At 41.5% G+C, this 20415-nt stretch overlaps 1 protein-coding gene across 1 annotated transcript in view; it reads right to left on the reverse strand.

Moving 5' to 3' along the window:
- Positions 1–20415, reverse strand: part of PTPRG (protein tyrosine phosphatase receptor type G) — a 708710-nt gene that overhangs the window by 18576 nt on the left and 669719 nt on the right. Inside the window, 6 exon segments of the mRNA XM_030208031.1 lie at positions 3083–3211; positions 5338–5414; positions 7508–7601; positions 12241–12387; positions 13659–13794; positions 15501–15673. Coding sequence (XP_030063891.1) covers positions 3083–3211; positions 5338–5414; positions 7508–7601; positions 12241–12387; positions 13659–13794; positions 15501–15673 — 756 coding nt within the window.

Below are 20415 nucleotides of genomic sequence, written 5' to 3' on the forward strand. Positions count from 1 at the left end.
ATAGACACAACAATTTGGTGGAGTTTTTTTATGACTAATGATTGGGGAGAGCCACCCACGGATATGAAGGTTTACCTTACATGTGGATGAGAATCTCACGGTGTCTGAAGTCTTTTTTCTCCACTTTTTGGATACGCTGTTGATATTATATGACCCTTCTAGAGATACAGAATAAAAAAGTGGAGATTTGTTTGTGAATTGTGGTTTTTGAGGCCACCACATATGCATGTGTAGAGCCCAAGTTTATGAAGATCATCTGTGTTTATATTATTGATGTACTTACTGTACCGCCCTTTAGGGAAATTCTGAACTGTTTACAATGATACAAATATACTAGGCTTGCATTAGAAAGTTATGGGTTAAGTGTCAGCTTACTACATCAGCCCCCTAGTCTGCACTGTTTCATTCCTTATGTAGTGCCACAGTCACCACTTGGTCTATAGGGTTCCTTTAATTTTTTCCCACCTAGGTTCTTCTCTGTGCCTATCCCAGGCACTCTTGAAGTGTTAATTTCTCTCCCCCACTAACACTGGCAAGCTATTCATGCATTCATTACTCTTTCATGGAAAAAAATGTTTTCTGCCCTTACTTCTAAATCTGTTCCCCCCTCCCACCCTAGAGTTTCATACTGAACAGTAAGGTACCAAAGGAGGCAAGGATAACTTATATAAATTTTCTGGGCACTGCAGAAAGGTCTTAAATTTAAGGAGTGGAGCAGTAGCCTAGTGGTTAGAACTGTGGTTCAAACCCTGTTTTTTCTATCCACACTCCTTGTCACCTTGGCCAAGCCACTTCACCCTCTGTCACCTCTGATACAATTTACACCGGCTTAAACAGGAAAATAATTTGTGCATCTGAATATAACTCAGATTTGGAAAAGGCAAATCATACATCTGAAAGTCCAAACCCTAAAGCCCTTCTGTTCTTATTACATTTAAAAACCTTTTACTTAAGTCAGAATTTGGCACAATGCAAGCTTTGAATCCTTTTTATAGCTCTTTCTCTATACTATCTTTATAAAATCAAATAGTTGCATACTAATACCTTTTGAACATGCTTCTAAAGCCCAGTATGAAGAACCCAGGATGTTAAGCTTCTTTATTTTATCAGAATTAATCTATAAGACTCTGATCAGAATACACTCTGAAAGTGACTGCTTTAATAATATTGATTTTCCAACAGTCAACAATAATCCAGAAGGAAGCTCTTCCTTTGTCACATTCAAATTTCTATTCCAGTCAGAGAGATGCTTTCTTACATTATACTATGTAGGACATACGTTTAGAAGGGTTAGGTGCCATTCACATATAAAAATCAGCATACATACATGTAATTAACAATTTTCAAAAAAATGCTTCTTATATGTGGAAAGGTCAAGTCCACAGATCTTAAAGGGGCATGTTCTGGGTGGTCCTTCAAGGTATATATGTACTCAGCGGCGTACCAAGGGCGGGGCGGTGGGAGTGGTCTGCCCCGGGTGCACGCCGCTGGAGGGGTGCAGAGAGCAGCCGTGTGCCTGTCGGCTCCGCTGGTTCTCTGTTCCCTCTGCCCTAGAACAGGTTACTTCCTGTTCCGGGGCAGAGGGAGCAGGGAGCCAGCGGAGCCGAGAGCCACGCGGCTGCTCCCAACAGCCAAGAATGCACCTGGGGGGGCTTGATGTGCTGGGGGGGTGTCTTTGTGCCAGGAGGGGGGTCGTGCTGCACCGGGGGGGGGGGGGGGTGCGCATCGGCGATCCGCCTCGGGTGGCAGCCGACCTAGGATCATCAATGAATGTACTCTGTACAGCAGCACCTGTCAGTGTTGGCATTTACCTCTGCTTTGAGTCATGCAAAAACCCCTGACTAACTGCTCATTTGCATCTGGTTTCAGATATTACGGGCATTCTGCACCTGGTTCCTTCTTCTCATCGGTGAGAATTTTGGGAATTTTTCTGGACTCAATGGGCTCCATAGAGCTTCAAGTAAATGAAGTGGTTCAGAAAGCTTTTTTTTTCCTTATGCGTAAATTATGTTGTATCCGAAATTATTTCAGGGAGCATCAGTTCCGGTTGCTAGTTCAGGCGAGACTGATTTTCTCCTTGAGACGGTCGGACCGGCTTTTTGCTTATTATGCCAAGGTTCATTGCTTGCCAGTGTTTGCTAGAATCCTTTTTAAATTCTCTTGTACGTGCTGACAAATATATGGGTTATTGTCAGTACTATAAGGGGCTCTTTTACTAAGCGATGGTAGGGCTACCAATTGGGTAGCACGAGCTGAATCAGAACTACCATGGGGTGCCCTGAGGCGTCCCACAGTATTTCTGAGATCAGCACATGGTGGTGGGGGTGGGGGTGCCCTGTGGTAATCGGCTAGCACGTGGCCATTGCTATGCACTGCCTGATTAGCGCAAGAGCCCTTACCGCCTTCTAAATAGGTGGTGGTAAGGGCTCATGTGGTAATGCCCATGCACTAAATTGGAAATTCACGTGTGGCCGTTAGTGGCACAAATAGAAATTCAGAAAACAAAAAGAAGCACCAAGAGCCTTCAAAAACGGGACACAATTTATTTAGTCGTGTAACTTGAAAAACAATCTTCAATTGGTGACCCGACACATGCCGTGTTTCGGCACATAGCGCCTGCACCAGGGGTCAAATGTGATGTGACATCTACTAGATTCAATGTGCAGCAACGGAACTTTTCCCCATGCAGTCTACTAGGTTGTCTCTCAATGCGTTCAAAGCAAAGACTGTCCCCTTAGTTCAGTCGATCAAGGTACAGAACATAGGCATCTGCTTGGTACTGGCCTATCGGTCCAGCCACGATCAAGGTACAGACTGTAGAAGCCTGCTTGGGACTGGCCTATCTGTCCAGCCACGATCAAGGTTCAGACTGTAGAAGTCTGCTTGGCACTGGCTTTGCTTCTCAATTACTGGTGTTGCAATCTAATGACTGCTAAGCTTTTTTGGTTCCATGCCTTCCCTACAGGATTCCTTTGAGTTTATCCCACGCATTCCTACCTCTGGCCAGTCCTGGGAATGGAAAATCTGACCCAGGAACAATACTCAGGTTTCCCAAGATTTCAGAGAAGAGTGCTGCACTTACCAAACTCTGGTTATCGGGTAACATGACAATGATCTGTGCATTGTGATCCCAGATCATGCGCCAAAAATCCTTAGTAGTGTGTGGCAGAGGATGTTGCGTTATAATAAACTCATTGCTCCTGTAATAACCCTGCAAGAGAGAGAGAGAGAAGCAGACCAAACTGTTTAAGGAAGAGAGAGTGGAGATATTACAGGCACCATAGAAGAAAATTACACCTTACTACAGGAAGACAACTGGACACACTGTGACTAGTGGATTCTTCTCTAGACAGCTTTCACTTTCACAGGTAGTTGTTTGTATAGCGCCTACACTGTACCTGATATAGCACAAGAAAAATCATATGCTTTGAAGCCAACTCTCACCCTTTACTGGACTACCAGATGTCAAACAGGCCCATTTCAAGCTGTTGGTGCTGGTGTTTAAAGATTTAAATACACAAAATCAGCCTATGTTACTGAGAGCTTCCAGTGGAATTATCGCGCGAGTGGAATGGAGCGAGTAGATGAGAATTGCTTGCTTATTCTTTCCAAAAACACAAGGACTAGGAGGCATACAATGAAGCTACTAAGTAGTAAATTTAAACAAATCAGAGAAAATATTTCTTAACTCGTGCGTAATTAATCTCTGGAATTTGTTACCAGCGAAATGCGGTGGTTTAAAAAAGTTTTGGACACGTTCCTATAAGAAAAGCCCATTCACCATTATTAAGCTGGACTTGAGAAATCCACTGCTTTTTCCTGGGATAAGCAGCATAATATTTGTTTTTATTCTTTTGGGATCTCGCCAGGTACTTGTGACCTGGATTGGCCACTCTTGGGAACAGGATACTGGGCTTGATGGACCTTCAGTCTGTTCCAGTATGGTAATGCTTTTGTTCTTATTAGGGCTGTACTGAATACATGTATTCGATTTGATCGGGCCCTGAATACTGCCCTGAATACATTATTTGTGTCTGGTCGAATAGTGATTTAAATTTGAATACAAACAATCCAGGACTCTACTGTGCTAAATCCTACTGAAATAAACACTTGGGGATCCTTTTACGAAGCGGCGGTAAGCCCAACGCGGGTTTACCACTTGCTATACAGGAAGTATCACTGGGCTACAGCAGCAGCCCAGCGGTATTTCCCACCCCTAGTGCGCTATAATTTATTTATTTATTTTTGTAGTGCTGGAGTGTACCCGGTGGTAATCTCCTCTACTGCCAATTCCAGACTCCGTTCCTTTTATCTCGCTGCACCTCATGCCTGGAATAGACTTTCCGAGCCTGTACATCTAACCCCGTATTTGGCCGTTTTCAAGTCCAGGCTAAAAGCCCACCTCTTTGACACTGCTTTTGACTGCTAACCACTACTCAATTGCCCTGTACCCCACCTCTTTAATTCCCTTACCTCTTAATTGTTCAGTCCGTTTATCTGTCTTATTTAGATTGTGAACTCTTTGAGCAGGGACTGTCTTTTCGTGATAGGTGTACAGCGCTGCATATGCCTTGTTGCGCTACAGAAGTGATAAGTAGTAGTAGTAGAGATCAGCCAGTGCCGGGTTAACGTGGGAGTCCTTACTGGCAACTCAATGGGTGGCGGTAAGGGCTCCCCCCCCCCCCAAAATGGCCACGTGGCAAGTGCTTTACTTGCCGCCCAGCCATTTTCTATAGGAAAGCAAGACTTCCCTTTTACCAGCTGCGGTAAGAGGGGGTCTTAGCGGGTGTCTAAAACATGCGCCGATGCCATCGCCAGCCCCCTTTTGCCGCAGCTTGGTAAAAGGGGCCCTTGATCTCTGATTTCACGTTGCTTCTTTTATTATTTGTGATGTTAAAACTGAATGCCCATTATTCATATTTGTCAGATTAGTACAATATGCTATAGCTCTAGTTCTCATGTTCATTTATGATCTAGTCAAGCATGCTGCTCGTTATCGATTTTGACAAAATTACGTTAGGTGTAAAAAACCTGCTGGCGAGTTAGAGCATTTTTTGGTCATTGCCCCAGTGCTGTGGAACAAGTTACCATATGATCTACAGTCTGAATCTAATCTGTTAACCTTTAGGAAAAATGTGAAGGCTTGTGTTGATGAGATCTCAATGAATTTTGTAGCACACTTTTTTGGGGTTGTTTGTTTTATTTTATACCATATGTTTGATTGCATTCGGCTTTGAATGACAGTTTGTTCGTAGATTTATAAAGAAAATAAAATTGGCAACATAAACACATTTTTAACCTTCCTTTAGGACAGAATTAAAATAATTGCTCTCTCACCATGATGTATGAAGCATTAATGTAATCTGTTCCTTTTGTTCCCGGTAATGGTGCAAGTCCCACCCTGGCACGTTCAGCTACCGATAGAAAATAAAAAGCAGAAATGAATCGGCACTGCAGGAATGGTATCTTCACACGATTCTGCGGTATATCAAAAATAATGTCGCTGCAAATCACACACATCACACCCAGCCACACCATTGGTTGGTACAGTCTAGTGCAAGGCTTAAATTGCGATACCTGTATCTAGAATCACTACAAAGCAAACATTCAGAGAGCAAACTCTGCTTCTAAAATGATCTAAAACAACCCCCACATGGACAATCACATGTCCAGATGCACAAGAAAATACAGTATCTCCTAATTATGATGCACCTTATTTGCATAAGGCACTTCATGTTGAAGTGTATTTATCTAGATGCACTGCATCGTTCCATTTAATTAATATATTGTTATCTGATTTCCTGACACCTGTATAATTAGAATGCCAACGATGCACAGTCCTTGGGTGAGGAAGAAACTTCATTACATTAAGAATTAAGGCAATTTTCACTGGTTATCCACCCAAGTATACATAATCTTCAAAACACACACTATTCCTGTGATCTAAAAAAAAAATAAAGGCTGCTCACACCAGAACACCAGGCCCCATAAATGTGATTTTTGGTCCCAACTGAGCCATTCAGCTCTGCTAATCTAATTGCAACAGGTGCAACACTGCAAAATACTAATCTTCCTTCTAACCGCAAAGTCCTTTTCTGCATGAATATGCAGATAAGATGCTGGCATAAGTGGGAAAATGTCAGTTTACTAAACTCCAGTCATTTGTATGCTTTAATGCTTCACATGTGCTTGTAAAATGCAGGGTAATGTTTTCATTCCAGTGTTTTTCTTCATTTTCTCAGCTTATTTGCAATTCACTTGAATGAGTGCTGGCAATGCTACCATAACTTTCTTTCCACAGGAAGAGTCACTTACGACCTTGACCTAGTTCAGCGTTTCACACGTCGGTTCAGGAGTATCCCCTTGCCAGTCAGGTTTTCAGGATATCCACAATGAATATGCATGAACTTGAATATACACAAACAAAAAAAGCAATACTGGTTATTTCTAACTAAAACCTGGACAATAAGTATGTTCTCGATGAAATGAGTTGACTATTCGCCGTATTTGGTCTTGAGGAAGTCAACCAGATGATCAATGTGGAATAATGTATTAGATGAGTAATATCTGGGGATAATCAGGTTAACACCATGTTTTCTTTTTCTGTTTAATTGATCTCCTTGTCTTATTTCACTCTCCCTATTTTTCTTCACTTTGTGGTCTAAGAAAGAGAAAGATTGTATATAATCCATATATCTAGTTAGGATTGTTTTCTTTTTATATTGTATTAATGTGCAAGTGACCCTTGTACAATGAAAAATTATAAATAAATGATTTAAAAAAAAAAAAAGCAATACTGGGCCTTTAAGACTGAGACAACAGGAGTATTTTTATTAATAAAAATACTCCTGTTGTCTCAGTCTTGAAGGCCCAGTATTGCTTTTTTTGTTTGTGTACTTTCTATGTATGCTGTTTACCCTCTCTGTTCGGTTTGAACTTGATTTGTATACACTGACTCCATTATATGCAAATATCTTTCATGCATATTTATTGTGGATATCCTAAAAATCTGACTGGCAAGGGTTACTCCAGGACTGACTTGGGGAAACACTGACCAAGTCCTCAGGACACATCTAGCCAGGATACCCACAATGAATATGCATGAGGTAGATTTATATACCATGGATGCAGTACATGCAAATCTATCTCATACATATTCATTGTGGATATCCTGAAACCTGAGTGGCTGGGTGTGTCCTGAAAAGGGGTGGACTAACTACTGGAACAACAGGGCAGTGCCTGAGGGTCCACAGCAGCAAGAAGCCCACTCTCCCCTAGCCTCCATGTAATCACTTTTGAAAGGTGGTTAGAGGCCCACAACCCTTATTGCCCGAGACCTAATTTCAGATGTGTTTGTGACCTGCATGTGGAACCTGGTATGATCATTGACCATGTATGGCATTTCGACATGTTGACTGGATTAGGTTGCAATATGAATCCAAAATTATTGTCAATATTCAGGTGTGACAGAAGCAGGGGCAAACTGAAAAATGCATTGAAACCTTACATGGCACAACTGAAGAGTTCCTGTTCTTCTCCTTGTTGCATTCTTTCTGCGCACTGAAACATTCCATGTATCTTGCGTTGCACTGTGTGACCAGCTGAACATAAAACAAAACAGAGTTTTTGCTTTATTTTGTTAGTCAAAATAAAATGGCTCCATAATATACAGGCAGGATAAATTAGGTTTATGAAACATACCAGACCGATTTATCAGAGGTTTCTTTCTATTTTGTAGCCACAAAAAAAAATGCGTAGTACCTACATTTTAGGTTGATATTCAAAAGGGTTTAGGTTTAACTGAGGAGGAGAAGCTCTTGCCTGATTTATTTCCAGTATTTATATATCAACTAGACCTAAGTGGTTTACAATTCCTTTACAGGTACTGGCACTGTCCCTAATGGGCTCACAATCTAAGTAGTATATTGTACCTGGGGCAATGGAGGGCTAAGTGACTTGCACAGTCACACGGAGCTGTAGAAGGAATTCAACCTGGTTCCCCAGGATTTCAACGCACTGCTGACCGTTAGGCAGCAGCAGGAATCAAACCTGACTCCCCAGGTCCACAACCCACTGCACTAAGCATTAGATCACACCTCCTCGCTGAGTTATCCAGCTGTTGATATTCCGTGCCACTTAAGCGGGCAGTGCCACTGAATATCATCGCTAAACGCCCATCCCCTACCTGCAGTAGTGTATCCATTCAAGATGCATGTGTTGCATATGCACTCCCTGTCAGATAGTTGATCTTCGTTCTCCTTCCTGCCCTCTGTGCATAGTCTGGTGTCTCTCACGTCCCTTCCTGGCTCTGCAAATCTCTCCCCCCCCCCCCCCCCCCAACATCCATGCTTTACAATTACCTCCACATCGTCTATGCCCAGGCAGCGGCACTCATTGGCTGCTTGGGGCGAGGGAACTTTCCCTGAACCATCCTGCCCCTTCCAATGCAACTTCCTGTTTGTGAAAGGCAGGACGGTTCAGAGAGATGCGTCTTTCTTTTGATTCAGTCGTTCATGTTAGATATCATGAATAAGACTTGCAGCTTTCTCTATAGCAGGCATTTTATTATGGGACTCCCTGAAGGGGCAGTTGCATTTATGTGCAGAGGCTTTGCAGTTTAAATGACTTTGAAAGACTTCTTTGTTTGTTGAAGCCTTTATGTAAGAAGGACTGAGACAGTTTTTTTATGGTGTTATGAGATCTAGCATCTTATGTTTAATTTTTTAATGTTTAAAAAAAATGTTTTTATGTGTTTTATACTTTCTTTGTTTTTTGTACACCACTTCATTTTAAGTAGTATAGAAATCTGGAACATAAATAAATAAGTGCCCCCTCCAACAAAAATTTTAAAATATCTTTCAATGTGCAGGTAGCAAGCGCAGATTTGGAATTTACTGCAGGACGTCTGAGCATGTCCCATGGTAAGCCATTTTAAAGAGCAGTAAGCACGTGCTAGTGCCTTTTGTAGCTTAATAAAATGATCCCTTCGTGATTTTTGAATAAACCTCTTTCATGTTGACCCCTTTGTGTGCCCCTTGATAAAGTTCAGTGTCCTCCTTGTGACATTTGCAGTATTTACTTGCCCTCAGCATGTTGTGTAAGAGTGTGTGTAAGTGCTACAGCACATAAGTGCAGGGGGGGGGGGGGGGGGCATGCATGTGAGTGGAGCATGGGAGAGAAATGGGTGGGGCTCCCAGTTATGAATGTGGCTTACAGATTTACTGCTAGTTACGCATGTCAGCATGGGTTCAGCCAAGGGAAGTCTTGCCTCACCAATTTGCTTCATTTCTTTGAAGGCGTGAATAAACATGTGGATAAAAGTGAGTCGGTTGATGTAGTGTATCTAGATTTTTCAGAAAGCTTTCGACAAAGTTCCTCATGAGAGACTCTTGAGAAAATTAAAAAGTCATGGGATAGGAAGGAATATCTCTCTGTGGATTAGATAGTATAGTAAATGACAGCAGATAAAGACCTTACGATCCATCCAGTCTGCCCAACAAGATAAACTCATTTTACATGGTATGTGATACTTTATATGTATACCCGAGTTTGATTTGTCCTTGCCATTCTCAGGGCACAGACTGAGAAGTCTGCCTAGCACTATTCTTGTACTAAAAGTTCTGAAGATTCTGGAATCCTAAAGAGTTACAAGATTCCGGAATCCCAATTAGTAGCAACATTCCATGTAGAACCCCAGAGAGTAACATAGTAAATGAGGACAGATAAAGACCTTACTTTCCGCCAGTCTGTCCAACAAGATAAACTCATTTTACATGGTATGTGATACTTTATAGCTGAGTTTGATTTGTCCTTGTAAGAAGAAATCCGCCAGAAGACGGAAAACTCAAACGCCCCACGGTAGATACAACAGTACAACAAAAAAAGTGGGAGAGCGACCAAGGAAGCCAAAGACAGGAAGATGCACATTAATAAGAAAGTTTATTTGAAGTATGAAGACTCACCAAGGAAGCCAAAGACAGGAAGATGTACATTAATAAGACAGTTACCAAGGAAGCCAAAGATGTATTAATGTACATCTTCCTGTCTTTGGCTTCCTTGGTCGCTCTCCCACTTTTTTTGATTTGTCCTTGCCATTCTCAGGGCACAGACCGTAGAAGTCTGCCTAGCACTGTACTATTCTTGTACTAAAAGTTCTGAAGATTCTGGAATCCTAAAGAGTTACAAGAATCCGATTAGGAATTGCTTATTGGACAGAAAACAGAGGGTAGGTTTAAATGGCAAGAAACTTGTGTGCCCAGAGGGCACCTGATTGGAGCATGTTGTATAAAAGCAGGTAGGCATCTGATTTCTTCTATAGCATAGTAGTGTAACTGGGTATATATGCCTGTATAGTTCAGGCCCACTAGTATATATGCATACACTTATATGTGCATGTGCTACTATTCTAAACCTTTACGCACACAATTGACATGTAAATATTAGCACTTAGTTCATAAAATTGCCATTTTACCCCTAATTCTATACAAGCCACCAAAAATTATGCACAGAAATTTGGGCACGTGCAATTTAATTGAATAACAAGCCAGTTACCATCAATAATTAGCTTTTTAACAAGCAATTATTGGCACTCATTAAATTTAATTAGACTTTACATGTGATCGGAAAAAGGGGCTGTGGAAATGGGAGGGGCATGAGAGGAATGGGGGATGTTCCTAGCATTTACGTGAATTGTTACAGAATAAAGGGGGGGGGGGGGGGGGGAAACGTGCCTAATGGAGACGTGTACATTTGCACCATGTTTCAGTTGGTGCAAATGGCCACGCCTGAAGTTAGGCATGACACCCAGGCGTAAGCGCTATTTTATAAACTGCGCCTTACTTTAAACGCGGCTTAGAGAATAACGCTTTTTTCGATGCTGATTTTTTTTTGGCACTATATATAGAATCTAGCCCTTTATATGCAAATTACCACTCATGGACTGTTGGCATATTCATTTCACTTACTCTACTAATATGCTATAAAGTTCCATCTTTGCTTATACCCTACAATGTCAATTAAAATGTTCTATTACGTATTGTGTTGACATTGTAAGTAGTATACTATGCCAAATTTTGTATTGTTATTTGAATATTTTTACTGCTGTAACTGTCTATTGCTCATGTTTGATTTATTCTTACTGTACACCGCCTTGAGTGAATTCCTTCAAAAAGGCAGTAAATAAATCCTAATAAATAAATAAAAATAAAAAAAACCACTCAATTACAGAAAACAAACATCATAAAATTATGAGATATAAGACAGAACAAATCATTATAAAATACCACTAAAGAGTCAGAGGTACATTTTGAACCCAGAACCATGTTGAGCAGGAGCCAGTGGGGATCACTGACATGATGATGGGATTGGGCTGCAATATGAATCCACTGGGGATGAGATCAGGACCTGGGGGGGGGGGGGTGCTGGAACAGGAGGGGCTCAGGAGGTGAGTGGGATCGTTGCTGATTAGCAGCAGTGATGTGCTTCTCAGATTCTTTGGATCTGCCCTCTGGTCTGCAACTAGCCAGGTGATATCTTGCTTGGAAAAGTAATATTACCCACAAATCTATTCATCTGAAGGATTTAGGGAACCTTTCACTAAAGTATAGTAATTTTACATGTACCATGAATTAATTTGCCAAATTACCACACGGTAGCTGCAAAGTCTCTGCATTAACCATTGGAGGCATTCCCAGCATCTGATAATTGCCACACTAACAGCTAATGCAGCTTATGATTTGGGGTCACAGTTCTAAGGTCACTATATTTAATTTCGATTTTATGAAACTTACTTTATCAACTGTTTTGAATTGCAGGTTGTCCAAAATAAGTGGTATATAAACGTTTACAAATAAATGATTGTGATTAAAAGAAGTATGTGTTATGTCCTGCACAAAGTCCACAAAAATGCCCCCCCCCTCCCAATCCTCATGGGGGAAATTATCTATAGCCTATATAGCTGCAAAGTACCCAAATACTTGTTGTTTCTCTCCACTGACCTATCCATTCCCAGAAACTCCTCTTTTTTGTCACCAAAAGTAGGTGTGTTGTAAAAGCCCAATCATATTTTAGTCACCAGGGGAGGAGAGGAGAAGTATGGGGGAAGAGGTACAGGAGGGAAGGGAACAATTTTCACCCATGACAAACTAGCCATGCAACTAATCAGTTTGTAAATTATCCTCTAATTATTGGAGTCAGTTTCAAATCTGACACATGGCGTTTGCGCAAAAATTAAATTTGTACCTTAAACTGCTTCTCCAATCTCATCTTTCCTCCTACTGAAGGTGTGAGGATGCTGTTGACATAATTATGCAACTGGCTTGCAGATACTTCTGTTTCCTTGCCAAGAATGGCTTCTAACAAGGCATCATGAATGAAAACATACTGCTCCTAAAAAGGAAAGACAGAGAAAACAACAGTGAATCAGGGCCATGAAAATCATTTGCTTTAAGAGGGAATAAAGAACATTTTTTTTAAATCATTCATCCCGTTGCATGAAATGAAAGAAACTATATCCAACTCAGGGGCATGCTGACAGTGATCTGGGCCCCCAGGTAATAAGGATTATTGGGTTTCCTCCCCCTCTCCCCTTACCTTTAAGCTGCCAGTGCTTAGCTCAGATATCTTTCCCTTTTCTATCTTTTAAACCTCCCTCCCCCTCTCAATCTCTCTCGAACCAACGTTCACCCCCCCCCCCCCCCCCCGAGATCCTGCAGCTCCCCCCCCCCGGTTTACTTTTCAACTTGTTTCTTTTGCACAGCAGCAGCAGTGTTTCAGAGAAAGTTGCCTGTGCCGGCCCCGGAGTCTCCTCTCTGCCGCCCCCCTGTGATGTAACTTCCTGTTGCCTGGAGACCCGGGGCTGGAACAGGCAACTTTCTCTGAAATGCTGCTGCTGTAAGTTGAAAGGTAAACTGGGAGGAGCTGCCGCGACATCTATGGCTCCCCCTGCTCAGATTTCATTGACGGGGAGCAGGTAAAAAGGGTACCATCACAAAAAAATCCCTGGGCACATGGGACAGAAGTACTGGGCTCCACACTGCCCTGGGCCAGTCCACCCCTGATCCACCTGCTGTATGTTGGCTGGCTGTATAATTTCGTAGCTTATATAGTTACATGCACCCAGCACTTGCTGCCATTTCGGGGGGAAGCCCTTACTGTCACCCAATGAGGTGGCAGTAAGGGCTCCCACGCTAACCCGGCGGTAACCGGGCAGCGTGTACTAGGGGTGGGAAGTGCCGCGTTGGGCTTACCGCCGCTTAGTAAAAGGAGCCCTAATTGATGAGCAGATTTAATGCATGAGACCTTTCCACCTACAAGATAAGTGTCGGTAAGTGCTCGCTCGCTACTGGGAAAATTAGCGTGTGGCCATGATTGCAGAAGTGGCCAAATCGTCCATTTTCCGACAGTGGTAAAAGTGGCATTAGTGTACGGGAAAGATCCACATTGGGGCTGTTGCAGGCCACTTTTTAGCGCTGCTTAGTAAAAGGACCCCACCGTGAATATTATTAAAATCATCCCGTTTTATACATTTATGCACGCCAAAGATCCGAAAGACAGCTGAAGTCCAATATCCAAAGCAGAATAAGAAGGGAAAAAAAACCCAGAATTTTTGGGGAGTGCATGTATCACAATAAAGATCTCGCCTCCTTTAGAAAACTCACCTCTGTCTGGACGAGGTAGTTGCGCTGTGTCCTGATGTGTTTCAGAAAACCCAGGGCATTGACTGTGCTTTTGTCCTGTATCTGTTGCAGCATGCTGTCTATGACAATGTAGGTACCAGTTCTTCCGACACCAGCACTAGAAGAGACAGAAAAGCACAGTCTGACCACTTCGCTGACCCAAATTTTACTCTGTTACTTCTAAAGAAATGGATTTTTCTTTTTAAGGATTACATAAATATCTATTTGAGGACAGGAATACTGTAATTTTGGAAATTATATTTTGCTTAATCCACAAAAGGCCCCTGGCTGATTACATTCAAAGAATAAAAACAAAACATGGAAATAAAACTAATGGGGTTGATATTCTGCCTGCGATGGTAAGCAACTGGCAAGCAGCTTCCAGCTGTGGACTGAATCTTTCCAAAATAGCAGGTCATAAAAGGGGAATGAGGGGGACATTTAGGTTGGTATGGCTGTGTGTTGCCATGCTGAGGATTTGATTTCCACCCAATGTTTCTGATCATCAGCATCACTAGGGCTTGAAAGGATACAGAAACAGCATTTGTTGCTCCTGGGGAAAAAAGAGAGCCCTTCAATTTTCTCAAAGGCAACACCAAGTGATTGTCTTTAGGGATCACAACTACAAAGATCCAGTAGAATCCTAGATTAAGGTGCCAAATTTTGAAATGCTAAACACCCAGGTTAAAGTGGGGTCTCCTCTTGCTTATTTTAAGGCTTGCGTTGTTTTCAAAGGCATGCCACTATGGCCTTCCTCTGCTTCTCTTCCAGCTCTCCAGTCTTGGGGGACCTCTGTCCCCCTCCTGTAAGATCTGTCTGGTCTTCTGCATGGCTGCCAAAATCCTAAATCTGGCCCTGAGATTCTCACTGCAGTGGTTGGGCTATACAAATGAGAGGTGGATAGAAGAAAAAGTAGGTGGAACTCTTCATCACTGCAAATGACTCCTCAAGGTGCTGTAGCCAGACAGGCTTGGTTCAGGCTTAACTCACAAGCACAAAGGAGAGGAAAACATGACACAGAGATATCCAGGGCGTGTAAATTAAGCCATCACCATAGAATTTAAGAAATGTTACTCCTTTCTCCACTGGAAGTTGTAGCAATCATGTGTTTCACCAGACCAAACATTTTCTATAACTGGCTGGAGTTACCAAATATATTCCCCCTCCCTTCCAACCTTAACCTCACCTTTCCATTCTCAGTCTAATATGTACAGTCAAAGGAGCAGGAGGAAAATGCATTACTGCAAAAGTGCAGAATGAACAAATTGAAATAACAGGGCTTATGGAAGAAGAATATCTTGTTTTGAAAGAGAAATGTATGCTTGTAAAACCAATTGTTTAGATAACACACTACCTTCTTTTAAGCCAGGATACAAAATCATAAAAAAAAAATCTCTTAGTAGTGATTCTATCCATCTTGTGTGCATAAACAACTGTGAAGAAGTCCATATTAAGGGCAATTCTATAATCTAGATGCATGCATTTATCTGTCCTTAGTACATGTAAATGTCTAGAATACCAGCACTTACTTGCGTAAGTGCTAACAGGGCACCTAAGCGCTATTCTGCAAATACCTGCATAACTTCAAGTGACATACCTGCATAACTTTCAGTGACGTGCATCCCCGCCCACACCTAGGCCAGGTCTATGGCTGGTGTAACCGCAGACATGTAAATGTTAGGCATAAATTCTAGAATAGAACACTAGAGTTAAGCTAATATTCTAGAATGGAAACTTGACGCTCAGATTCCACTGTAGAATAGGCTCCTATTGTGCATCTTTGAGGAACCTAAATGGAGACACCCAGTTACAGAACTGCCCTACCTGCAGTGGATAACTACCGGTCCCATATCTGGCATTCTGGTCGCTGATGACCTCCTTACAAAGGTCAGTACTGGCAAGGCATACTCTGGCACACCCATATCGGGCCACTGTGTGTAGTGATACTGAATCACTGTCCTTTCATTCTGACGCCCTTTCGGATTTCCTTTCTGCCCCTAAATGAAACAAGAGCAGAAATAAACGAGAGGCACAGTCTAGAATTCTCAGTGATTTGTAGTTTTAAACTGCTTGAACTATCATACAGTTCACAAGCATCAGGTCTGATATTTTTTACACAGTAGTTTAGTTTAGTTTATGGACTTATAGCCTACCTAGACCTATGCAGATTATACATTGTAGACTAGATTCTATATATGGTGCCTGAAAAATTGGCGCTGAAAAAAATACGCCTAGGCGTATTCTATAAAGTATGCCTAAATTTAGGCATACTTTATTTAATATACCTAAATTTCCACGTGGATTACAGAATACGCCGAGCATCCATTCAGGCAACTAAATTTGGTCATGGGTAGTTACGCCAAATAAAACTTGGTATAAATGCTGACACCTACATTAGGTACAGACCACGTGTATTCTATAATGTGCATAGATTTTAGAAACACCTACGACCTGCCCATTCCATGCTTAAAGCCATATCCCTTTTTCAACTATGTGATTTAGAATTTACACGCATCACATTATAGAATATGCTTAGACAGTTCTGCATGTAAATTCTAATATCAATTAGTGTCAATAATTGCTTAAGAGGAAATTATCGGTGCTGACTGGCTTATTAAGTAATTAAGTTGTGTGCGCAAATCCAGAATACAACTAGATTTGCATGCGCATCTGAACTCTCACTATATAGAATCTGGATATGTACATTTACAGTCATATAACATAAATCTACAGTACATACACAGAAGTAAAATCATAGAACGTAAGACTACATAAATTAACACACTTTAAACTAAACTAAATACCACATTTTCCTCAAACATTAATGCATGATGCTAATTATATCACATTACCATATTCCCTGAATTCTATAAAAAGTGCTAACATTTGTGTGCATAATTTAATTAAATTCAAACCAATTAGCGCTGATAATTGAGATCATAACAAGCTAATTGGAATGCTAATTGGAATTAAAATTATGCATGTAAAATTTACATGTGGGTCCAAAAAGGGGGCACAGCCACGGGCGGGGTGTGGGCGGATTGGGGGGGGGGGGCTCCTAGTAGGAGTAGCCTAGTGGTTAGTGCAGTGGACTTTGATCCTGGGGAACTGAATTCGATTCCCACTGCAGCTCCTTGTGACTCTGGGCAAGTCACTTAACCCTCCATTGCCCCTGGTACAAAATAAGTACCTGAATATATGTAAACCGTTTTGAATGTAGTTGCAAAAACCTCAGAAAGGCTGTATATCAAGTCCCATTTCCCTTTCCCTAATTGAGATTCTACATGGAATGTTGCTACTATTGGAGATTATAAATGGAATGTTGCTACTATTGAGATTCTGTTGCTACTATTTGAGATTCTATTGCTACTATTTGAGATTCTACATGGAATGTTGCTATTCCACTAGCAACACTCCATGTAGAAGCCTGCCCTTGAAGATCAGCAATGCTGCTGCGCAGGCTTCAGTTTCTGTGAGTCTGACGCAGGACGTCAGACTCACAGAAACAGAAGCCTGCGCAGCCGCATTGCTGATCTGAAAGGGCAGGCTTCTACATGGAATGTTGCTAGTGGAGGAGTAGCCTAGTGGTTACTGCAGTGGACTTTGATCCTGGGGAACTGAGTTCGATTTCCACTGCAGCTCCTTGTGACTCTGGGCAAGTCACTTAACCCTCCATTGCCCCTGGTACAAAATAAGTACCTGAACATATGTAAACCACTTTGAATGTAGTTGCAAAAAGCTCAGAAAGGCGGTATATCAAGTCTCATCCCCCCCTTTATTTACATAAAAGGGATCTACACCCAATTTAGGTGCGGAGATTTACTCCAAGGTTTCGTTGGTGCAAATGGTTGCGCCTAAATGTAGTCGCAGTTTCCGGTGGTAAGTGCTATTCTATAAACAGTGCCGAACTTTAACCGCCGATTATAGAATACTGCTTAGCACTATTTTTTTCAGCGCCTATGTTTTAGATGCTATTTATAGAATTTAGTCCTATTTATTTAATCAGTTTATAGCTTTTTACAGTCTGTCCACTGAATATTTTTCAGAAGTAAGAAACTATTGTCAATTTCCATAGCTTTCAGAATCTGGATGAGAGTACAAGCCATGCTATTGCCTTCCCTGGACATGGTTTTCAACTACTTTAAAATCAATATAAGATGGCACATTGCATTGAAACAGAACATAGTAGATGTAGCAGCTCAGTTACTCAGAGGAATAAAGAGATTTGAGCATATTTCTCCTACCTTAAAATGTCTACATCGGTCGCCAGTGAAATTTCATGTACAGTCAGAAACACGGAGGAACACTGAAGTAAGACACGCTTCCTTAAGCTAAGTACCTTTCATAAAAGATTAACATAGAGGAAGATTTGCGTGTCTCTTTATGTTAAGTTCCATTTATGATAAAAAGGCAAGTGATTTACATCAGGAGGTTTTTTGCCCATGATGAAGAAGTCCTAGCCCTCTTTCTGCCTTGTCAGTGGAAAAGGTGCTTCTTGAGGCTTTTTCCTCCTGAGAAATTATTCTCTTTGCTTACTTAGAGACTTGTTTCCTGTATGTATACTAAGCAGTATAAAATATTGACATTGATTCACCAACGTATATATGGTCTTACTAAACAATATTTTATAGATTCTTTGATTATGTACGAACCACAGTGAGATCTTCGTTCTATATCGAAGAAGCAACTATTTGTGCCTGTTTGTCATTTTTCAGAAACGCAGAATCACACTTTTTCAGTAGTTGGGGGGAATCTGTGAAGCGATCTTCCAGGTTACCTGAGACTTTGCACTGACTATCGACAGTTTAAGAAATTTTTAATAACTTTTTATTTTGTAAAAGCATTTATTGCATAAGGACGAGTCTATTTCTTTAGCAGTTCTCCCTATTTTATTTTATTTTGATAATGGGTATTCTGTGCATGTTTTGATATTATATATGTTTCTTTTGTAACCCACTTTGATGTTAAAGACAGATATAAATTTTTGAAATAAATAATATAAATGAGGGGAAAAAAAGACCCAATGGCCCATCCGATTTGTCCTGTTATTTATTGAAACCCATCACAGTTTTGAATATTCCACCCTCCCCCTTTTCCCCTTCAATGGGATGATTCTATGATTCACTTATATAATCTTTGCTCATTTTGTCCTGACCTGAAGAAGGGGACTTTAGTTGCCCAACGTTAGTCAAAAATATATTCAGTTAGTCCAACAAAAAAGGTTTCGCTTTTTATTCTTTTTGTTTTACATAGAGGGGCATAATTGGACAGGGCGCCCAAGTTTTCCTGGGGCCATCCTCGCAGGACGGCCCCCGTGAAGGGGCGGGGAAACCCGTATTATCGAAACAAGATGGGCGGCCATCTTTCATTTCGATAATACGTTCGCGGACGCCCAAATCTCAACATTTAGGTCGAAAATAAGGCTGATAGTAACATAGTAAATGACGGCTGATAAAGACCTGTACGGTCCATCCAGTCTGCCCAACAAGATAAACTCATTTTATCTGGTATGTGATAGTTTATATGTATACCCGAGTTTGATTTGTCCTTGCCTTTCTCAGGGCACAGACCATAGAAGTCTGCCCAGTACTGTTCTTGTACTAAGTTCTGAAGCTAACATCAAAGCCCCTTAAAATTTACACTCCAGCCCATCCCTATCTATTCAGTCACGATCAGGGCGTAGACCATAGAAGTCTGCCCAGCTCCCGTTTTGTTTCCAATTACCAGCGTCGCCATCCAATCTCCGCTAAGATTCCACAGAACCATTCTTTCTAAACAGGATTCCTTTGTGTTTACCCCACGCATGTTTGAATTCCATTACCGTTTTTATCTCCACCACCTCCCGCGGGAGGGCATTCCACATATCCACCACCCTCTCTGTGAAAAAATACTTCCTGACATTAGTCCTGAGTCTGCCCCTCTTCAATCTCAATTCATGTCCTCTAGTTCTACCACCTTCCCGTGTCCGGAAAAGGTTTGTTTGCGGATTAATACCTTTCAAATATTTGAACATCTGTATCATATCACCCCTGTTTCTCCTTTCCTCCAAGGTATACATGTTCAGGTCAGCAAGTCTTTCCTCGTATGGTTTGCAACGCAAATCCCATACCATTTTCGTAGCTTTTCTTTGCACCGCTTCCAGTCTTTTTACATCTTTAGCAAGATATGGCCTCCAAAACTGAACGCAATACTCCAAGTGGGGCCTCACCAACGACTTGTAGAGGGGCATCAACACCTCCTTTCTTCTGCTGGTTATGCCCCTCTCTACGCAGCCTAGCATCCTTCTGGCCACGGCCGTTGCCTTATCGCATTGTTTCTTCACCTTCAGATCCTTCAACACCAACACCCCAAGGTCTCTCGAGCTTACTAATCTCTTCCCTCCTATCCGGTATCTCTCTTTTGGGTTTCTGCACTCCAAGTGCATCACTCTACATTTCTTGGCATTAAATTTTAACTGCTAATTACAAAGTACTCCAGTACTAGATACAAACAAACACTGATACATTTATTAGTTCCACTTATACATATACATTCACATAACCCGCAGTTTTCATGCAACACACTTTCTAATGTCATTCACAGCTTCACCCACTTAAGTCAAACCACACTCATGTATTCATCACCACAATTGTTACAATACTTGCTGTTCTCGAAGTCGGGCTATAAGGAACAACGGCCTTTGAGATATTATTCGGTAATGCAATACGTTATATGTATTACGTTCTCCTATGTTATGCTG

This window comes from Microcaecilia unicolor, chromosome 6, assembly GCF_901765095.1.
Source record: "Microcaecilia unicolor chromosome 6, aMicUni1.1, whole genome shotgun sequence".
In the NCBI taxonomy this organism is placed as follows: Eukaryota; Metazoa; Chordata; class Amphibia; order Gymnophiona; family Siphonopidae; genus Microcaecilia; species Microcaecilia unicolor.